General features: G+C 42.2%; 1 protein-coding gene across 7 annotated transcripts in view; it reads left to right on the plus strand.

The window, feature by feature from the left end:
* The window catches only part of SH2D4A (SH2 domain containing 4A), an 82,847-nt gene that overhangs the window by 33,370 nt on the left and 32,542 nt on the right, over positions 1 to 16,935 (plus strand). For 5 of the 7 annotated variants that reach the window (XR_012417114.1, XR_012417115.1, XM_065518970.2 and 2 more), the window contains 2 exons: positions 10,553 to 10,633; positions 14,502 to 14,613. Coding sequence is in view for 5 of the 7 variants with exons in the window: in XM_065518970.2 (XP_065375042.1) it covers positions 10,553 to 10,633; positions 14,502 to 14,613 (193 nt within the window). In the remaining 2 variants the exon portion in view is untranslated. The remainder of the gene's footprint in view (positions 1 to 10,552; positions 10,634 to 14,501; positions 14,614 to 16,935) is intronic. The other 2 variants (XM_065518972.2, XM_065518971.2) reach the window with 1 other exon arrangement.

Below are 16,935 nucleotides of genomic sequence, written 5' to 3' on the forward strand. Positions count from 1 at the left end.
ATCAGTACCAACTGTCCTTGCCCCTGAAGAGGACCTTGAATGAAACTATATCTGCTCACTTTTAGATTTTATCTCCAGAGAATTCTTCATTATTTTTACAGAAATGGCCTTCAGAGTGGGCCACAGTGCAAAACAGGAGCTAAAAAAAATTACAACCAAACATCTGGGATTCAAAGCATTACACACACAAAAGAAGAAGACCTTGTAGCTGGCAGATTAAAGAGCCTTGAGCAAAAGTCTTCCTTGTGATATATTCTTTAACCAGGTGGAGTTACAAATGAGGCCTCTTACCTCTCCACCTCCACCACACAGGCACACACATGCCACACATTGCATGCATACATGCGCACACAACACACATATGCATGCTTTCCACACTGCCCCAAGGCTCTGATACCTGTTTTTAAGTCTGTCATTTTTCTATAACAACTAATGATCACAAAAACATGCCACTAAAACGTCCATTTTAGTTGTAAACTTGACACTAAAACTATGGTGGTTTTTAGTTGTTTGTGTGTGTGTTTTTTTAGAAACAGGATCTTGCTGTGTCACCCAGGCTCGAGTACAGTGGTGCAATAATGACTCACTACAGCCTCAAACTCCTGGGCTCAGGTGATCCTCCTGCCTCAGCCTCCCAAGAAGCTGGGATTACAGATGCATGCTCCCAAGCCCAGCTAATTTTTTATTCGTTGTAGAGACAGTGGTCTCACCATGTTGCCCAGGCTGGTCTTGAACTTCTGGCCTCAAGTGATCCTCTTGCCCCTGCCTCCCAAAGTGCTGAGATTACAGTTCACTTCTATTTTTAAGTGTTATTGTAACTCATAGTGTTAGGTTTCCATGAGTAGAGAACAGTTAAGTAGCTACCTGTAAAATGATTTTAAGATATAATATGAAGCTTCCACTTAGATATTCCTTCTTCTATACCTTTCTTTCAAACTAAAATTAAGAGTGCTGTCCACTCTGAAATGATCAGTTCTCTAAAACTGGACTTCAGTGGTTTGCCTTGATAAAGGAAAGATTCGGAATAGAGTTACTGAGATCCGAACAAGTCTTCAAAAGAATAGAAAAGAATATGCTGAATTATTTCTGGGATTCTCATTCATCTCAAAGTGCTATTGCATAGCAACAAAAGTTCTGGGTTTTCTGTCACTTGTGCCTCAGGTTAAGGGGGAAAAGCAGTATTAGCAGCATAACGCTTTCATGTGATTTAAGCGGAGGTGAGTACTGAGCTTGGTGAGTAGGCTGGGTCGCGAAGTGTGCACCCCACCCCAGAGTAGATACCTCGTGCCTGGGGTTAGTGGAACCAGCGTGGCATTGCCTGATTCCTGGCTGCAGACAGCCATGTCACCAGTCTCTGGGAGGCAAGGGGGTTCACACCTTAGATCAAGGACCACCATGGTAAGTAGAGAACATGTGCTTCCGAAACACAAGCTAGAATTTTGAGGCTTAAATTGGATATAGAGACGAAAGAGGAATAATCCTATTCCAAGCTAGGAGTCATTTGCCTTGACGTATATTCCATTCTAGTACACATGAAGGAAGCATTTCAATGTAATTTTTATGAGAGATAAAGCATTTTACATGCCAGGTAAAAACAGATAATGAATTAATTGTGCATATCTTATTAATTCAAGAGTGGAGCCCTAATCAGAGGGCTACACAATTCCCCAAGTAGTTTCTGCATAACTGTAATAGAATTTCATGGTAGGTAATTTGTAGAATAAAATCTTATATAAGATAGAATCACGAAATACTAGCACCTTAAAATTCACTTAAGCTGTTGTGCTTCTTAAAAGCAAACAAATAATCAAAATTTCTAAAATGAAAAGCTTAATATAAATTAGAAAAGAGAAAAACAGATTTCTAGTCATAAGTGTTTACTCAACTTAATTTTGTTACCAACTTCATAGTGTATAACTTCATTGCAGGAGATATTTGCATTGATTCACTTATTGAACTCATTAAAAGTAGTATGCTAGAATCCTGAGTCGGGAGACGTGTTGACCACTTCAAGGTCAGTCGTTCAATCTCTCTGAGGCTAAGTTTCCCAATCTATAAAATAGACGTTAAAGTAGCTACATGTCATTGGGTTAATGTGAGAATCAAATGAAATAATACACATAAAAGTGTTTTGTAAAGGATGTATGATATGAATATCGTTTTCTATTATTGTTATTATTATTTCTTGAGACAGAGTCTCACTCTCTACCTCCAACATTCAAGTGATTCTCCTGCCTCAGACTCCTGAGTAGTTGGCATTACAGGTGCCTATCGCCACGCCCGGCTAACTTTTGTATTTTTAGTAGAGACGGGGCTTCACCATGTTGGCCAGGCTCGTCTCGAACTCATGACCTCAAGCGATCTGCCCACCTTGGCCTCCCAAAGTGTTGGGATTACAGGCGTGAGACACTGCCCCCGTCTATTATTTTTCTATTATTATTTGTAGTTAAGTTCTATGTTCCATTTCGTCAGGACTTCCTGTATCAATCATTTTTTAAATCATGTTTTTAAGACTCTTTGAATATTTTCTAAACAATCCTTTATTATTTTATGTTTACACTTTATATTTCACAATTCCTTTATTTCTCTTGCTTGTCTTTTACTTCTTCATGGATCCTGTTTCAGTCATCTCCCTGGGTGAGAATGTAAGAGTGGCCTTTGAAACTCTCTCACCTGTGAACGCTTTGCCCTAGCAACCTACAACAGCTCTGCATCACTGCATTTTCCAAAGATGTTACTGCCCAGTTCTGTTGTTTGTGCGTTGCTTAATGGTGTTTTAGGGGATGGTGCAATAGGAGTGAGCATGTTGTTCATCTAATATGACTGACGTTCTGTGCTCTAACATGCTCAAAATAAACTTGGACACCAAAGACAATGTTTTTAGTTGTTGTTGTTCTTTATTGTTTCGTTTTGGTTTTGAGACAGAGTCTTACTCTGTCTCCCAGGCTGGAATGCAGTGGCGAGATCGTGGCTCACTGCAATCCTGACCTCCCCAGGCTCGGGTGATTCTCCCACCTCAGCCTCCCGAGTAGCTGGAACTGCAGGCACACACCACCACGCCCAGGTAACTTTTGTATTTTCTGTAAAAACAGGGTTTCACCGTGTTGCCCAGGCTGGTCTCAAACTCCTGGGTGCAAACGATCTTCCTGACTTGGCCTCCCCAAGTGCTGGGATTACAGGTCTGAGCCACTGCAGCAGCTGACAATGTTTAGTGAAAGATGTGCCATAAAATCTCACATCATGTTAGAGTCTGCTGTACTTTCAAGTCGGGGCATTCAGTAGTCTCTGCATGGATTTTGCTTGGAACAATATTAGAAAAATAAGGAAAAGATTTGCTCGGGTCTCCATTGTCCTCATTCATGTGTCAGTAAAATCACTCTACATGGAGTTTGTACCATATTTTTAGCAATAAAATTTATTGTCCCGCTTTTCATCTTGTTAGTCTCCTTGGCCTTAGGAAAATCTCTCCTCTCTCTATTATTATGCTTTTTAACTTTATTGAAGCAGAGTTCCATTATTTTGCCTCTCCCGTTATTTTAGAAGCAAAAAGCTAAATCCCTGTATGCTCAGAAACTTAATATTATAGTCATCATTGGGAAATTGCCTTTTTGTTTAAAATGGCTGAAAAGAGGTTGATCTGATTATTTCAATGACCTGGTTGGCAAAATGGGTGAGTTATAGACCATTGATTCTCAGAGTATTTGAATTCAGTCTCTCTTGATTAATAGTGAAACTAGATCTTGGCCAGGCGCTGTGGTTCACACCTGTAATCCCAGCACTTTGGGAGGCCGAGGCGGGCGGATCACAAGGTCAGGAAATCGTGACCATCCTGGCTGACACAGTGAAACCCCATCTCTACTAAAAATACAAAAAATTAGCCAGGTGAGGTGGCGGGTACCTGTAGTCCCAGCTACTCAGGAGGCTGAGCCAGGAGAAGGGCATGAACCCAGGAGGGAGAGCTTGCAGTGAGCCAAGATAGCGCCAGTGCACTCCAGCCTGGGTGACAGAGCAAGATTCTGTCTCAAAAAAAAAAAAAAATAGTGAAACTAGATTGAGTATCTTTTAATGATTTAGAATGTATTTCATGAATTTGTTGTGTGTGCATTCATTCACCAAATAAGTATGAAGCCTACTGGCTGGGTGCAGTGGCTCATACCTGTAATCCTAGCACTCTGGGAGGCCAAGGTGGGTGGCTCACTTGAGGCCAGGAGTTTGAAACCAGTCTTGCCAACATGGTGAAATACCATGTCTACCCAAAATACAAAAATTAGCTGGGTGTGGTGACAGGCGCCTATAATCCCAGCTACTGGGGAGACTGAGGCAGGAGAAATCGCTTGAACCCAGGAGGCAGAGATTACAGTGAGCAGAGATCACGCCACTGCACTCCAGCCTGGGCGGCAGAGGGAGACTCTGTCTGAAAAACAAAAACAAATATTTAGGAAGCTTACTAAGTGCCAGTCACTGTTTTGTTTGCTGCAGATGGTGGTGAATTTGCTGGCATGGTCTTTGCCCTCATCGAGGTTATTATTCTGTCATTCTATTCAGGAATACCATGGTTTAAGAGGTATAAGAGAACAGGATGAGTCAATACTTAGTAGTTTCTTTTAAAAAATAAACTCTTGGCTGGGCATGGTGGCTGACGTCTGTAATCCCAGCACTTTGGGAGGCCGAGGCGGGCGGATCACCAGATCAGGAGATAGGGACCATCCTGGCTAACACGGTGAAATCCTGTCTCTACTAAAATTACAAAAAAAATTAGCCAGGCGCCTGTAGTCCCGGCTACTCAGGAGGATGAGGCAGGAGAATGGCGTGAACCCGGGAGGTGGAGCTTGCACTGAGCTCATATCGTGCCACTGCACTCCAGCCTGGGTGACAGAGCAAGCTCTGTAAAAGAAACAAAAACAAAAACAAACAAACAAAAAAAACAACTCTTGATTTTATGTTGTTAATTCCTCATTTTCATCTTTACCGTAAAAATTGAGTCCTGACAATGTTCTGTTTGTTGGAGCTTTCTGGTTTATTGGGAATGAAAGACACTTGGCATTTATTTGATTGTACAAACCTACTTTTATTATTATTATTATTATCATTATTATTATTATTTTGAGATGGAGTCTTGCTCTGTCACCCAGGCTGGAGTACAGTGGCGAGATCTTGGCTCACTGCAACCTCTGCCTCCCGGGTTCGAGCGATTCGTCTGCCTCAGCCTCCTGTGTAGCTGGGATTACAGGCACCCACCATCATGCCTGGCTAATTTTTGTATTTTTGTAAAGTGGGGTTTCACCATGTTTGCCAGGCTGGTCTTGAACTCCTGACCTCAGGTGATTTGCCCACCTCAGCTTTCCAAAGTGCTGGGATTACAGGCCTGAGCCACCGCGTTTGGCCTATAACCCTACTTATAAACAAAGGGAATATTAAGTTAGAAGCTAGAATCAACTGTTTCTCAAACCAGTTTAAAAAGTGAACATAATTAGAATAATTTTTCTCGTATGACAGATAGACTTTGGAGGAAGCGTATTTTGCAACCATGTAATTAATACTGATGTTGTCAGCAGCATCTTTTCGTAACCCAGTTGCTTATGTAGATTTGAACTGCCATACTTCTAAGTTTAACTGTAGCTATTATTTTTCATACTGTCCTTTGGCCAATCAGATACGCTACACCCCCAGATGTATTTGGGATCTTCACTGATTAGAGAGGGTTATTCTGACTCGATGTCTGTAGGAAGTCCACTAGCTTCTGATGTTATTAGCATTCAGTTTTTCTTTTTTGGAAACTTTTGCATAAATATTCATGGCAGTTTTTATGTTTAAATAGAGCAGATATGAGGCAGATAAGATTGCTTTAACTCTGCTCATAGAGTTCTAGCAGCTGCAAGAATTTCTGTAATGTGGCAGATGGATGATGACCGCAGTGGCTGTTACACGTGAGAGCATACATATGTTCTCTCTGGGAGACCCTGAGGAAGGAGCAAGCTTCAGACATGCAAATGACATGTGTTTGAATCCCTGTCCTCCTACCTATTAACAGGTCGACTTAGGCCAGTTGTGGCGGCTCACACCTATAATCTCAGCACTTTGGGAGGCTGAGGGGGGGGCATCGCTTGAACTCAGGAGTTTGAAATGAGCCTGGGCAACATAGTGAGACCTCATCTCTACTAAAATTTAAAAAAAATTTAGCCAGGTGTGGTAGTGCACGCTTGTAGTCCCAGCTACTTTGGGGGGACTGAGGCGGGAGGATCTCTTGAGTCCAGGAAGTCGAGGCCGCAGTGAGCCCTGTTCATGCCACCACACTCCAGTCTGGGCAACAGAGCGAGACTCTGTCTCAAGAACAAAAACACAACGACCAATAAAACAGGTCACGTTACCTCTTTGGTAAAGGGATAAGACCTATTTTGACACCTGATATGAAGGTCAAATGATGTATTAGACTTCAAAGTGCTTTATAAGCAAAAATTATACAGGTAGGAGGGTCATTTTCTTCCCTTCTTTGGTATAGAGATAACTAAAGAGTGTATTTCCTGGGTCATAGCAGCATATGGAAGCTTCAGAGAGGGCGTGGTACCCTCTTTGAAAAGCCTCTTCATCCTGCCTCTAGGAGTGCTTCAAAGAGGCAGTGCTGTTGCTGAGGTATTCCCCTCTGATATTGCCATCATAAATCATCACTTTTGAGGCCATTAATCATCTAGCTTTTCTTTTTTTTTCTTTCTTGTTTTTTTTGAGACAGAGTCTCGCTCTGTCACCTAGGCTGGAGTACAGTGTTGTGATCTTGGCTCACTACATCCTCTGCCTCCTGGGTTCAAGCAGTTTTCTTGCCTCAGCCCCCCAAGTAGCTGGGACTACAGGTGCATGTCAGCACGCCCGGCCAATTTTTGTATTTTTAGTAGAGATGGGGTTTCACCATGTTGGCCAGGATAGTCTGGATCTCGTGACCTTGTGATCTGCCTGCCTCAGCGTCCCAGAGTGCTGGGATTACAGGTATGAGCCACCACGCCTGGCCTCTAGCTGTTTTTTTTTTTTTTTTTTTTTACATAAGGAAAATACCTTTTGGATCCCACTGTTTTCAGTCTATTGCTTTCTACTTGTGCATTTCATGGGTTTGTAGAACGTGTAAATGTATCTAAATGAGCCTGCTTTCTGCAAGTTTTAAGCTTTTCATGTTATTTTAACATGTTAGAATAATGGCAAAATCTTGGTTCACCATGAAAAGTAGAATTTTTATAAATGTGGTTCTTAGTATGTGTGAATAGCTTTAGAGTTTACAGTATGTTTTAGACACATTGACTAGAAATGTTTAAATAGAAGGATTCATCTCTGGAGTGGTTGTTCAGCTAAATTTTTTTTTTTTTTTTTGACATGGAGTTTCACAGTCACCCAGGCTGGAGTGCAGTGGCACGGTCTCGGCTCACTATACCCTCTGCCTCCCAGGTCCAAGCAATTCTCCTGTCTCAGCCTCCCGAGTAAATGGGATTACAGGCATGTGCCACCACGCACCACCATGCCAGCTAATTTTTGTAGTTTTAGTAGAGACGGGGTTTCACCACGTTGGCCAGGCTGGTCTCGAACTCCTGATCTCAGGTGATCCGCCTGACTTGGCCTCTCAAAGTGCTGGGATTACAGGCATGAGCCATCATGTGTGGGCCTAATGAGTTTTTATGCTAAAATTCTTTTACTCCAGAACAAGCTTGTGAGTTTTGGTAGACTAAAGACAAAACCTAAAATTTCAAAGAAAAGAAAGATCATCAACTCCAACTACCATGAGTGGATGGTGTTGGCGGACACCACAGTCACTTTAGTGCCCAGTGGCATCGCTTCCATGCACACTGTCTGAAGCACGTGTCTGTGCGTCTTATTGTTTTAACATAATTCATAACCGCATCAGATGTGACAAATGCAAAAGCAGTGAGCATGATGAAAGTACTAGTAAGAAAAGGCATACAATGATGATAGGAAAAAATATAAGATAGTTTAAAGAAAGCAAGTAGTAAAAAAACATTGTTCATGTGTACATGAGATGAACTGTTCGGTTGAAGGAATAACTGAGGGATGGAGGGTAACTCATACATTATGTTCAAAGCACTGTACCCATGCAGATGATAGTAACTGGGGGGAGATTGAGGGGAAACTGACAAAATAGACAACACTTTTGAATACGTGGATTAGAAGATAACCATCAGATGCCTATTCGCCTAATGCTAATTCAGGACACAAGTAAGAGTGTGTTTAAAAGCTCAAAGTCTAAGAACAGCAAATGTGCTGCTGACAAAACCTCGGTCCAGAACTCCAGTTTCAGATCTGTCTGACAGGTCCAGATCTGTCTGATTCTGGAACAGCTGCTCTGCATCTGTTCTGTTTTAGATGCAGAGCAGCAAAGTGTCCTTTTATAATATTCAAATGAGAAAACAATGAAAGTATGATAAGTAGCAGTTGTGAAACCTACAGGATTCATTAGTTTGCCAAGTAATAAACACAGCATATTTGAAACATTCTCCGCAATACTTGAGGAAGTATTAAGAAAGAAGGGCTACCTGCCTCCTAAATTTCAAATATAAGAAACTGATCCTTTTTGCAAAACGATGCCCCAAAGATCTTATATCATCAAAGAAAGGGACAGTGGGCCTGTTTTTAAAGCTCTCATTCCTGGTGGTGGAAATGCACTCAGAGACTTTCAAAGTCATCTTGGACTTTTGAGCAGAGATGCTTACATGAAACCTGTAGGAACGGTTCACCCTGTTCCCAAACAGAGGAACTGTTTCCTGTTCTAAGTTTAGATGCAGAGCAGCAAAGCATACTTTTATAATATTAAAATGAGAATATGGTCAGTAGCAATTGTGAAACCTACATTATTCATTAGTTTGCCAAGTAATAAGTATTAGATATCTGTTGACCCGCATCTCATTTTCTTATCACTACAATGTCGACATAGTGGAAAAAGCATAAACTCTGGCACAAACCAACTGTCTGGTCCTGAGCAAGCTCCACAACTCGTCTGAGACTTGGTTTCTTCATCTGAAAATTGCCCAGTATGTTTCCCATCCATCACAGGTGTTGTGTGGAGTGAAAATAACACTAAGACACTAACATAGTGCCGGGTCATAATATGTCTTCGGTATTCAGGAGTGCTCATCAGTGGAATTAGCATTAATCTCACCACCTGTGATTAATTATAAACCCTCAGCAGAGAGCTTGAAACATGCCACCAGCAACTGTTGTGACCAGTTTTATCAGCTGATAGGCTAAACTTTTGAAACAAATAGACCCCAAATGCCATGGCCAAAACTACAACAGAAGTTAATGTATTTGTCTTCTGACAGTCCAGAATAGGTGTTCTAGTTCAGGAGGGCTCTGCTGCACATAGTCATTCAGGGATTCAGGCTTTTGTAGTCTAAGTGTCTGCTATCTTTAGTAGTAGCACTGCTGCTGTCACCATTCCAGCCAAAGGAAGGTGGAAGTGGCCTGGAGGGGTGTGTGAAGGAGGTTTTGAGTGGGCCTGGGGAGAAATGGCCAATGCCTGTTGTCACCCGCTTTACGTTGAGACAAATGCTAGGGCATTTGGGAAATGCAGTACAGTGGAGTGGCCACATGCCACCTGCTGTGAGAAAAGGGGAAGACTGAGAAAGCCACTGGTTTATTGCATGGTGTAGTCATGATCCCTTGTGCTCCTTCTGAATGGTGGCACCAACCTTTTGTTGAAATTTTGCTGACAATTTCCAATCTATGCCAAAATTAAGAACTCAGACACAAGGCATACACTTGGTGGTAATATGGGTTGTGGGTAGGTATATCCTGCTACTCAGGGCATGTGACTACCCATGTTGGGACTTAGCTTAGGCTCTGCACTCCAGCCAGGGACTGATGGGGGCCTGTGTCTTAAGAGGCACCCATTGTGATTTGCTGGCGTACTTGCAGTGCCAGAGGGTTGGCCGGTGGCAGGCAGGAATGACACCAGGGAATCTAGGCAACACATCTGGGAGCCCCACTGGGGAAGTTGCCTCGTGGGAAATCCATCTAGAGCAGCAGAAACATAGATACCGGGTGACAAGGGCGGGAAGAGAGGAGAAGTGTAGCCCAGGCAGGGAAACTGGGTGGGGTCCCAGGCACCAAACTGGTGCTCCAGGTGTGTCTGCAAGACATCATTTAGTTAAATCTGGAGACTAAGGCATTTCTTTGGCCTGCACTAAAACAGGGTATGCAGAGATTAAGCAAGAAGAGAATTTAAATAGGGGGTAATGTTGATGTCTAGAAGTGATCCCAGGGCTCTCCAGGGCCAACCAGATGGGAGCAAAATACACCAAACCACCAGCTCCTGGCTCTTGGGCAACAATTCCTTTTTAAACCCTATTGAGTGGGAATACTGAGGATTCACATGCCCGTTGCTGTAGTCAGGATCAGCCCAGGAACTCAGGTGCCAGTGGGAGTCTGGGGTGGATCCAGCTGTGGGGGTGGGGGCAGCATTAGGGAATGTTGAAACCAGGGAAACATTGACAGATTATCTTATGAAACTGCACTGTAGGTCCAAATGCCATAAATGTGTTTCGTGTTTAATTTTTAGTCACCCTCCAGTTCTTCAAGAAATATTCAACAAATGTTGGCAGATTCAATCAATCGTATGAAGGCGTATGGATTTCACCAGGTAAAAGACTTCCCTTCTGTCCTCCGGGGGCTGCATACCTAGGCATTTCCATTAACGTTTCACAGATTAGTTAATTAGTCTCATGCAGAAATGAAATTAAGCAGCAGAATGGGAAATCTGTCCTAAAAGATGCAAACACAGTTCTTCATCTTTACCCATTTATCTGGAGTTCGGGAAGTGTTGAATGTCATGGAAAGAACAGAGATGCCAAGATGTATCAGCTAAACTCCTCCCAGAAGATCTAACATAGAGGCAGCATCCCAGGCTGCTGCAGACATGGAGGGAAGACTGATTCAGACAGTGACAAATGGAGCATTAAACTTGGCAGAAAGAGTGAATTCAGATCGAGTTACTTCTGTGCTCATTGTTTCTGAACCTGTCCCTTGAGGGTGAGCAGCTGCTGTGTCCTCCACATCCACCACTCCTGGAACCCCTTCTGGCACTCAGCCCTCTCTCACATCCATCCAGATATGACATTGTTCCTCCAGGCCAACCCCTGCTTCCTCCATCGTGTGAGCTTGCTATCATGTCATAAATTGCTCAAAATAAATGAGGCATAGACTGGTACTTGGAAGCTGTAGTAGGATTTGACCTACAGAGAGTCTGAAACAGCATTGTAAGATGTGAGCCTGTGAAGAGAAGGTTCCTGAGATCGGGCTACAGCGGAGGTCAGCCCAGGGACCTGTTTTCCTGTGGACCATGTCATGAATTCCATGATTCCTCTGCAGGGACATGCATGAACTTGCTTTTTTGAGACTTTAAGAAATCAGGACGAAGTTGTGGAACTGTAGTCCTTGTATGCATACTGCTGATATAATATGTACTTCTTTCTAAAATAGCAGCAATAGGCGATCTAAAGGACATTTTCATTAATTCTGCTTAGATCTCACTATGTCATTTTAAATGGGGACAGCTGAGGAAGACAAAGGATCGTATATTGATCCAAGCAACATTTATGGAGTATCTACTATACACTAAGCACTATTATGGGAGTTGGAGACACATTTTATGAAAAAATTAGATAAAATTCCTGCCCTCAGGGAGCTTATATTCTTCATGGGAGAGAGAGATGATAAACATATCTGTGAGGTCAGGTGATCATAAGCGCTGCAGAGGAAAATAAAGCAGTACCAGGGAACTGAGGAATCCTGGGAGGATGGAATTAGGATGGGACAGGTAGTCAGAGAAGGCCACTCTGGGAAGGCAGTATTGGAGCAGAGACCTGAAGGAAAGAGGGAAGGAGCAATGTGGATGTCTAAGCCATGTGGACGTCTCTTCCAGACAGAGGGAACAGCAAGTCGAAGACACAGAGGCAGGAACTCACTTGGCATGGTCAGGAAAGGGCTGATCATTTGAGAGAATGAATGAGCCACCTTGCTTCTCTGTAGAACAACGGTGATAAAACAGAGCCATCCTGCTTTGGAGGCGTTGTGAGGCTCTGATGAAGGAATTGGTAGCGAGTCACTCTAAGTGCTTCCATCAACAGGCTGGATAAGAGGCTTTCTGTATGGGCCCGGCGTGGCCTCATTTTCTGGTCCTGTTAGCTGAGCACATTTTCATAGCTCACATCACACATCTGGGTCTCCACACCTTCCACCCTGGGTATCTGGATTAGCATCCAGCCTTGGCCCCTCTACCTCTCCACTCCAAGCCATCACCTGGATTTCCCCATGCCTGGCTCAGAGTCCTGAGTCCTGGACCAGCATGCTTCCAGCAAAACACTGCTGAAAAGGAAATGATGGTCTTCTGAATAGAGAAAGTAAAGCATTACAGATTTTGCTAAAAGTCAAATTATTTGAGGGACTCAGGACAAGTTCCTTACGTTTTCTGGCTTTCTTGAATAAATACGGTGGTCAGGGCCGTATATAGATGAGTTAACAGCAGATCTCATCTGCTATTACTCTGTGAAACTCATGAATTTTTCTTCTTTTCCACTGTGCCTGTACATAATTACATGCAGATTAAAGGAGTAGATTTATTAAATACAGCACTGTTAGACATTTGAGTAACATCAACCAAGTACTACATCTGTTACTAATATTTTTTCTTAGTGGAATCATGTTCCAAACTTCTTGCTGATCCTCAGCAACAATATCTGTGATGATCATAGCTTGATGTTTTCACTATATGTTTCCTAATCATTTAAAAATAAACACGTATGCATGTGGAAGGATGAACAAAGCTCCACTTTTAAGCTTCTTCTGTTTAAGCTTAGAAATTGCTAGCAGCACATTTATGTATCTTGGGCTTGCAGACAGCTTCAATCAAAGGATGGCAAATCTTAACAGTCCTTTCAAACATCAAAGCTGTCCTTTGGATTTTAAAATGCTGGCAAATGAAAGGAGCTAGCTCTAGGCAGGAAAACAACGTAAGGAAAAAAATAAAAACAGTAAATGCACAGAGGTTTAGTTACATCTGCAGTGAAGCACAATTTATGAATGATGATTACTTAAACTGCGATTTATGACTGCCCACAGCGATCAGAAACATGTTTCACAACATTAACGTTTATATTTTACGTTGTGGTGACATTAGAGCAAGGAAGTCTTTATATTTCTATGGGAAAGCACAAAAGAAAAAAACCTGTCACTCGTGATAGAGAGGTGGGCACAGGCAGCCGTTCCTGGCCGTTTCAGTTTGTTTTATTACTTAGCTAACCAAGGCTTTTATTAGTTCTCCAAGTTGTAAATTCAGTCTTCTTGTGAGCACTCAGAAGCTTGTGTCCAAATAAACAGAGTACTTTTCAGGTCTAAGTGATTTGGTTTGTTCATTTCTCTTTCGTTTAAAATGATTTTCCTTGAATGCTCTTAATGCCGGAAAACAGTACACTTAAAAATGGTTAAGGTGCTATACTTTTGTTATATGGAATTTTACTGCAATTTTTTAAAAAACCTAATTCGCCTTTTAAAGGAATATTCACATTTTAAAAATATTTTTCCCTTTCTCAAAAGATGCTTTTGAAAAATATTTTTCTGGTTTTTTTTTTTTTTTGAAACAAAAAAATACATGTTCTGGCAGGGTGTGGTGGCTCATGCCTGTAATCCCAGCACTTTGGGAGGCTGAAGTGGTGGATCACTTGAGGTGAGAAGTTTGCGACCAGCCTGGCCAACGTGGTGAAACTCCACCTCTTCAAAACATACAAAAATTACCCAAGTGTGGTGGCACGTGCCTGTAATCCCAGCTACTCGGGAGGCTGAGGCAGGAGAATCACTTGAACCTGGGAGGGGGAGGTTACAGTGAGCCGAGATTGTACCACTATACTGGGCGATGGAGTGAGACTCCGTCTTTAAAAAATAATAATATATATTTCTTTTAAACCACGTAAAATCATGTAGTAAGTACCACATTCTGGGACACATGATTCGAGGGGAGAGATTCAGCTGAGCTGAGATTGCTCTGGAAATGTGCATTTCTTCCATGGGGACTGTCAGCTACTATAAAGTAGGTTGACGCTGGCTCTATGTAATAGTGTGTTTACATGCTTCTTCAGGGAGTCAATTTGAAACAGCTAAGTACTGTGAGGAAAAGGAATATTTTTTCTTATTATATGTTATACACTGTGCCAGGGACTTCTTAAGTTATCTAATCCTCAGTATAACCCTGAGAAATATTTTCTTCTCATCTTTCTTATGGGGAAACAGCCCAAGAGAGGTTCAGTTGTTGCTCCTGGAGTTACACACTAGCTAGCAATGGTCAATCCAGCTTCAGGTCTTACTGACTCCAAAGTCCACACTTGATCCTCCCTAGTGGGCCAGAGAGTTAGTTAGAAATCAGCTGTGCCGGGTACCCCCGTCCTTCAGGAAACTGCTGGATTTGCTCACCAAGGTTCGTTTTCGTTGGTTTGGTTTTTGTTTTTGTTTTTAAACAGAAGAAAGAATCCATGAAGAAAAAACAAGAAGAAGAAATAAATCAAATAGACGAAGAGAGAACGAAGCAGATTTGTAAGAACTGGAAAGAAGACTCGGAATGGCAGGCATCTCGTGAGTACCCAGAGGTCTCCGTAGCACCTTCCAGGCTCTCAGCTGATTCTCTCACTTAATAATGTGATCAATCTAGAAAGCACTTAATGTGGGTTGTTGAGAGAGATCTTCACAGTAAGTGACCACTCAAATGTTATTACTAACTTATTACTCAAATGCTTACAAGTTACTTTTGAACAGTGGACTGGTTCTCCATTTCTGTATCACCAAAATTATGATGTAATTTATCAAATAGCGTGATATATAGCTATGGAAAATAGGTTTTGGAAGAGTGTTTAATGATCTTAGACTATGTTTACATGTCATTAGCTTGGGGAAGAAAAAACACCATGAAATAGAGTGAAAAGCTTCGCTATTTAGAAATGTCTAAATATCTGAAGGAAAAGAACTGGAAGGTTATAATAACATGTAAACATTAGTTTTCTTGGAGAGGTGAGATTCAAGATTATTTATTTGAATGCTTTTCTGATAATTTAATACTGTGTTTTGGATTTTTTTCCCCTAAGTTTTTGATAGTGAATACATTTTAACTTTGTAATCAGAAGCACACAGGATTACCAGGCCAGATGTGTTAGCATCCAGCTTATGCCTGTGACCCAGCCCTGACTCCTATTTGAGTTAGCAGAGCTGGAGAGAAGGCTCATAGGGGAAGAATAAGTCCATACAACTGAAGGCAGAGGAGAGGGTGCTCCAGAGTGCTAGAAGAATTAGGTTTGAGAAAGAATTAGTGTTTCCATCTGACTCAGAGAAGTCTGAACTGCTAGATCATCCTGAGGTAGCTTGAGGAAGACAGCAGGTATGGCTATATTTGCAGGATGTTGAGATCCCACACTGATCTGCAGTTACATTATAACCAATGCTATTTAAATGGCAACTACTGTGAAATGAAAATATTTGCAAGATCCAGTGGCCTCTTTGTACTCTGCAGTGAAATCCTGGTATAAGGGAATATTTTGGGTATCTCTTTGAAGTCAAGTATAACAGGATTTGACCAATAATGCCTGAAGTGTAAATATCCTCAATAAAAATCATTTTTACATTCTGCATTAGAGTCTCATTGCTACAATGAAAAATTCTCTTTTACAAAGTAGTTATGCACTGTATAATGATGTTTTGGTCAATGATGGGTCGCATATATTTCTTAGGCCAGGCACTGTGGCTCACTCCTGTAATCGTAGCCTTTTGGGAGGCCAAGGTGGGTGGATCACTTCAGGTCATGAGTTCGAGACCAGCCTGGCCAACATGGTGAAACTCCATCTCTACTAAAAATACAAAAATTAGCTGGTTGTGGTGGTGTACACTTGTAGTCCCAGCTACTCAGGAGACTGAGGCAGGAGAATTGCTTGAACCAGGAAGGCGGAGGTTGCAGTGAGCCAAGATCATACCACTGCACGCCAGACTGGGCAACATAGCAAGACTCAGTCTCAAAACACACACACACACACACACACACACACACACACACACACACACACACACAAAACCAGAAAAAAAAAATCATAAAAACCCCAAAATAATGGGTCGCATACATTTTAAAAATATAGTGTAGCCTAAGTGTAAAGTGTTATAAAGTCAACGTTAGTGTGTAGTAACGTCCGAGGCCTTAACATTCATTGAGCACTCATTCACTGACTCATCCCAGAGCAACTTCCAGTCTTGCAAGCTCCATTCACGGTAAGTGCCCTATGTAGAGGCACCGTTTTTTTGGTCCTCTATACCATATTTTTACCACACCTTTGCTATGTTGGGGGTATTATGATTTTTCTTGAGATGGAGTTTCCCTCTTGTCACCCAGGCTGGAGTGCAATGCCATGATCTTGGCTCACTGCAACCTCCACCTCCTAGTTTCAAGAGATTCTCCCTCCTCAGCCTCCCTAGTAGCTAGGATTACAGGCGCCCACCACCACACCCAGCTAATTTTTTGGTATTTTTAGTAGAGTTGGGGTTTTGCCATGTTGGCCAGGCTAGTCTCAAGCTCCCGACCTCAGGTGACCCATGTACCTTGGCCTCCCAAAGTGCTGGGATTACAGGTATGAGCCACTGTGCCCGGCCTTATGTTGGGGGTATTTAGATACACAAATACTATTGTGTTATGGTTGCCTCATGATGCATTTCTCAGAACATATTCCTCTCATTATGTGACTGTAATATTTAAAGGCAGGCTTGGGGTACTTTTTCGTGTACTAATGTGTTCTATAATTACCTGTGGTTAAGCATCCCTTTAATTTTTTGCCTGTCGGGCTGATTCTCATTTCGTCCTGCTCCCTGCTCCTTAACCCTGTGCACAAGCCCGTGCCACTGAGTAGTCCTGACCTTTGCTAG

This window comes from Macaca fascicularis, chromosome 8 (assembly GCF_037993035.2).
Source record: "Macaca fascicularis isolate 582-1 chromosome 8, T2T-MFA8v1.1".
Classification (NCBI taxonomy): domain Eukaryota; kingdom Metazoa; phylum Chordata; class Mammalia; order Primates; family Cercopithecidae; genus Macaca; species Macaca fascicularis.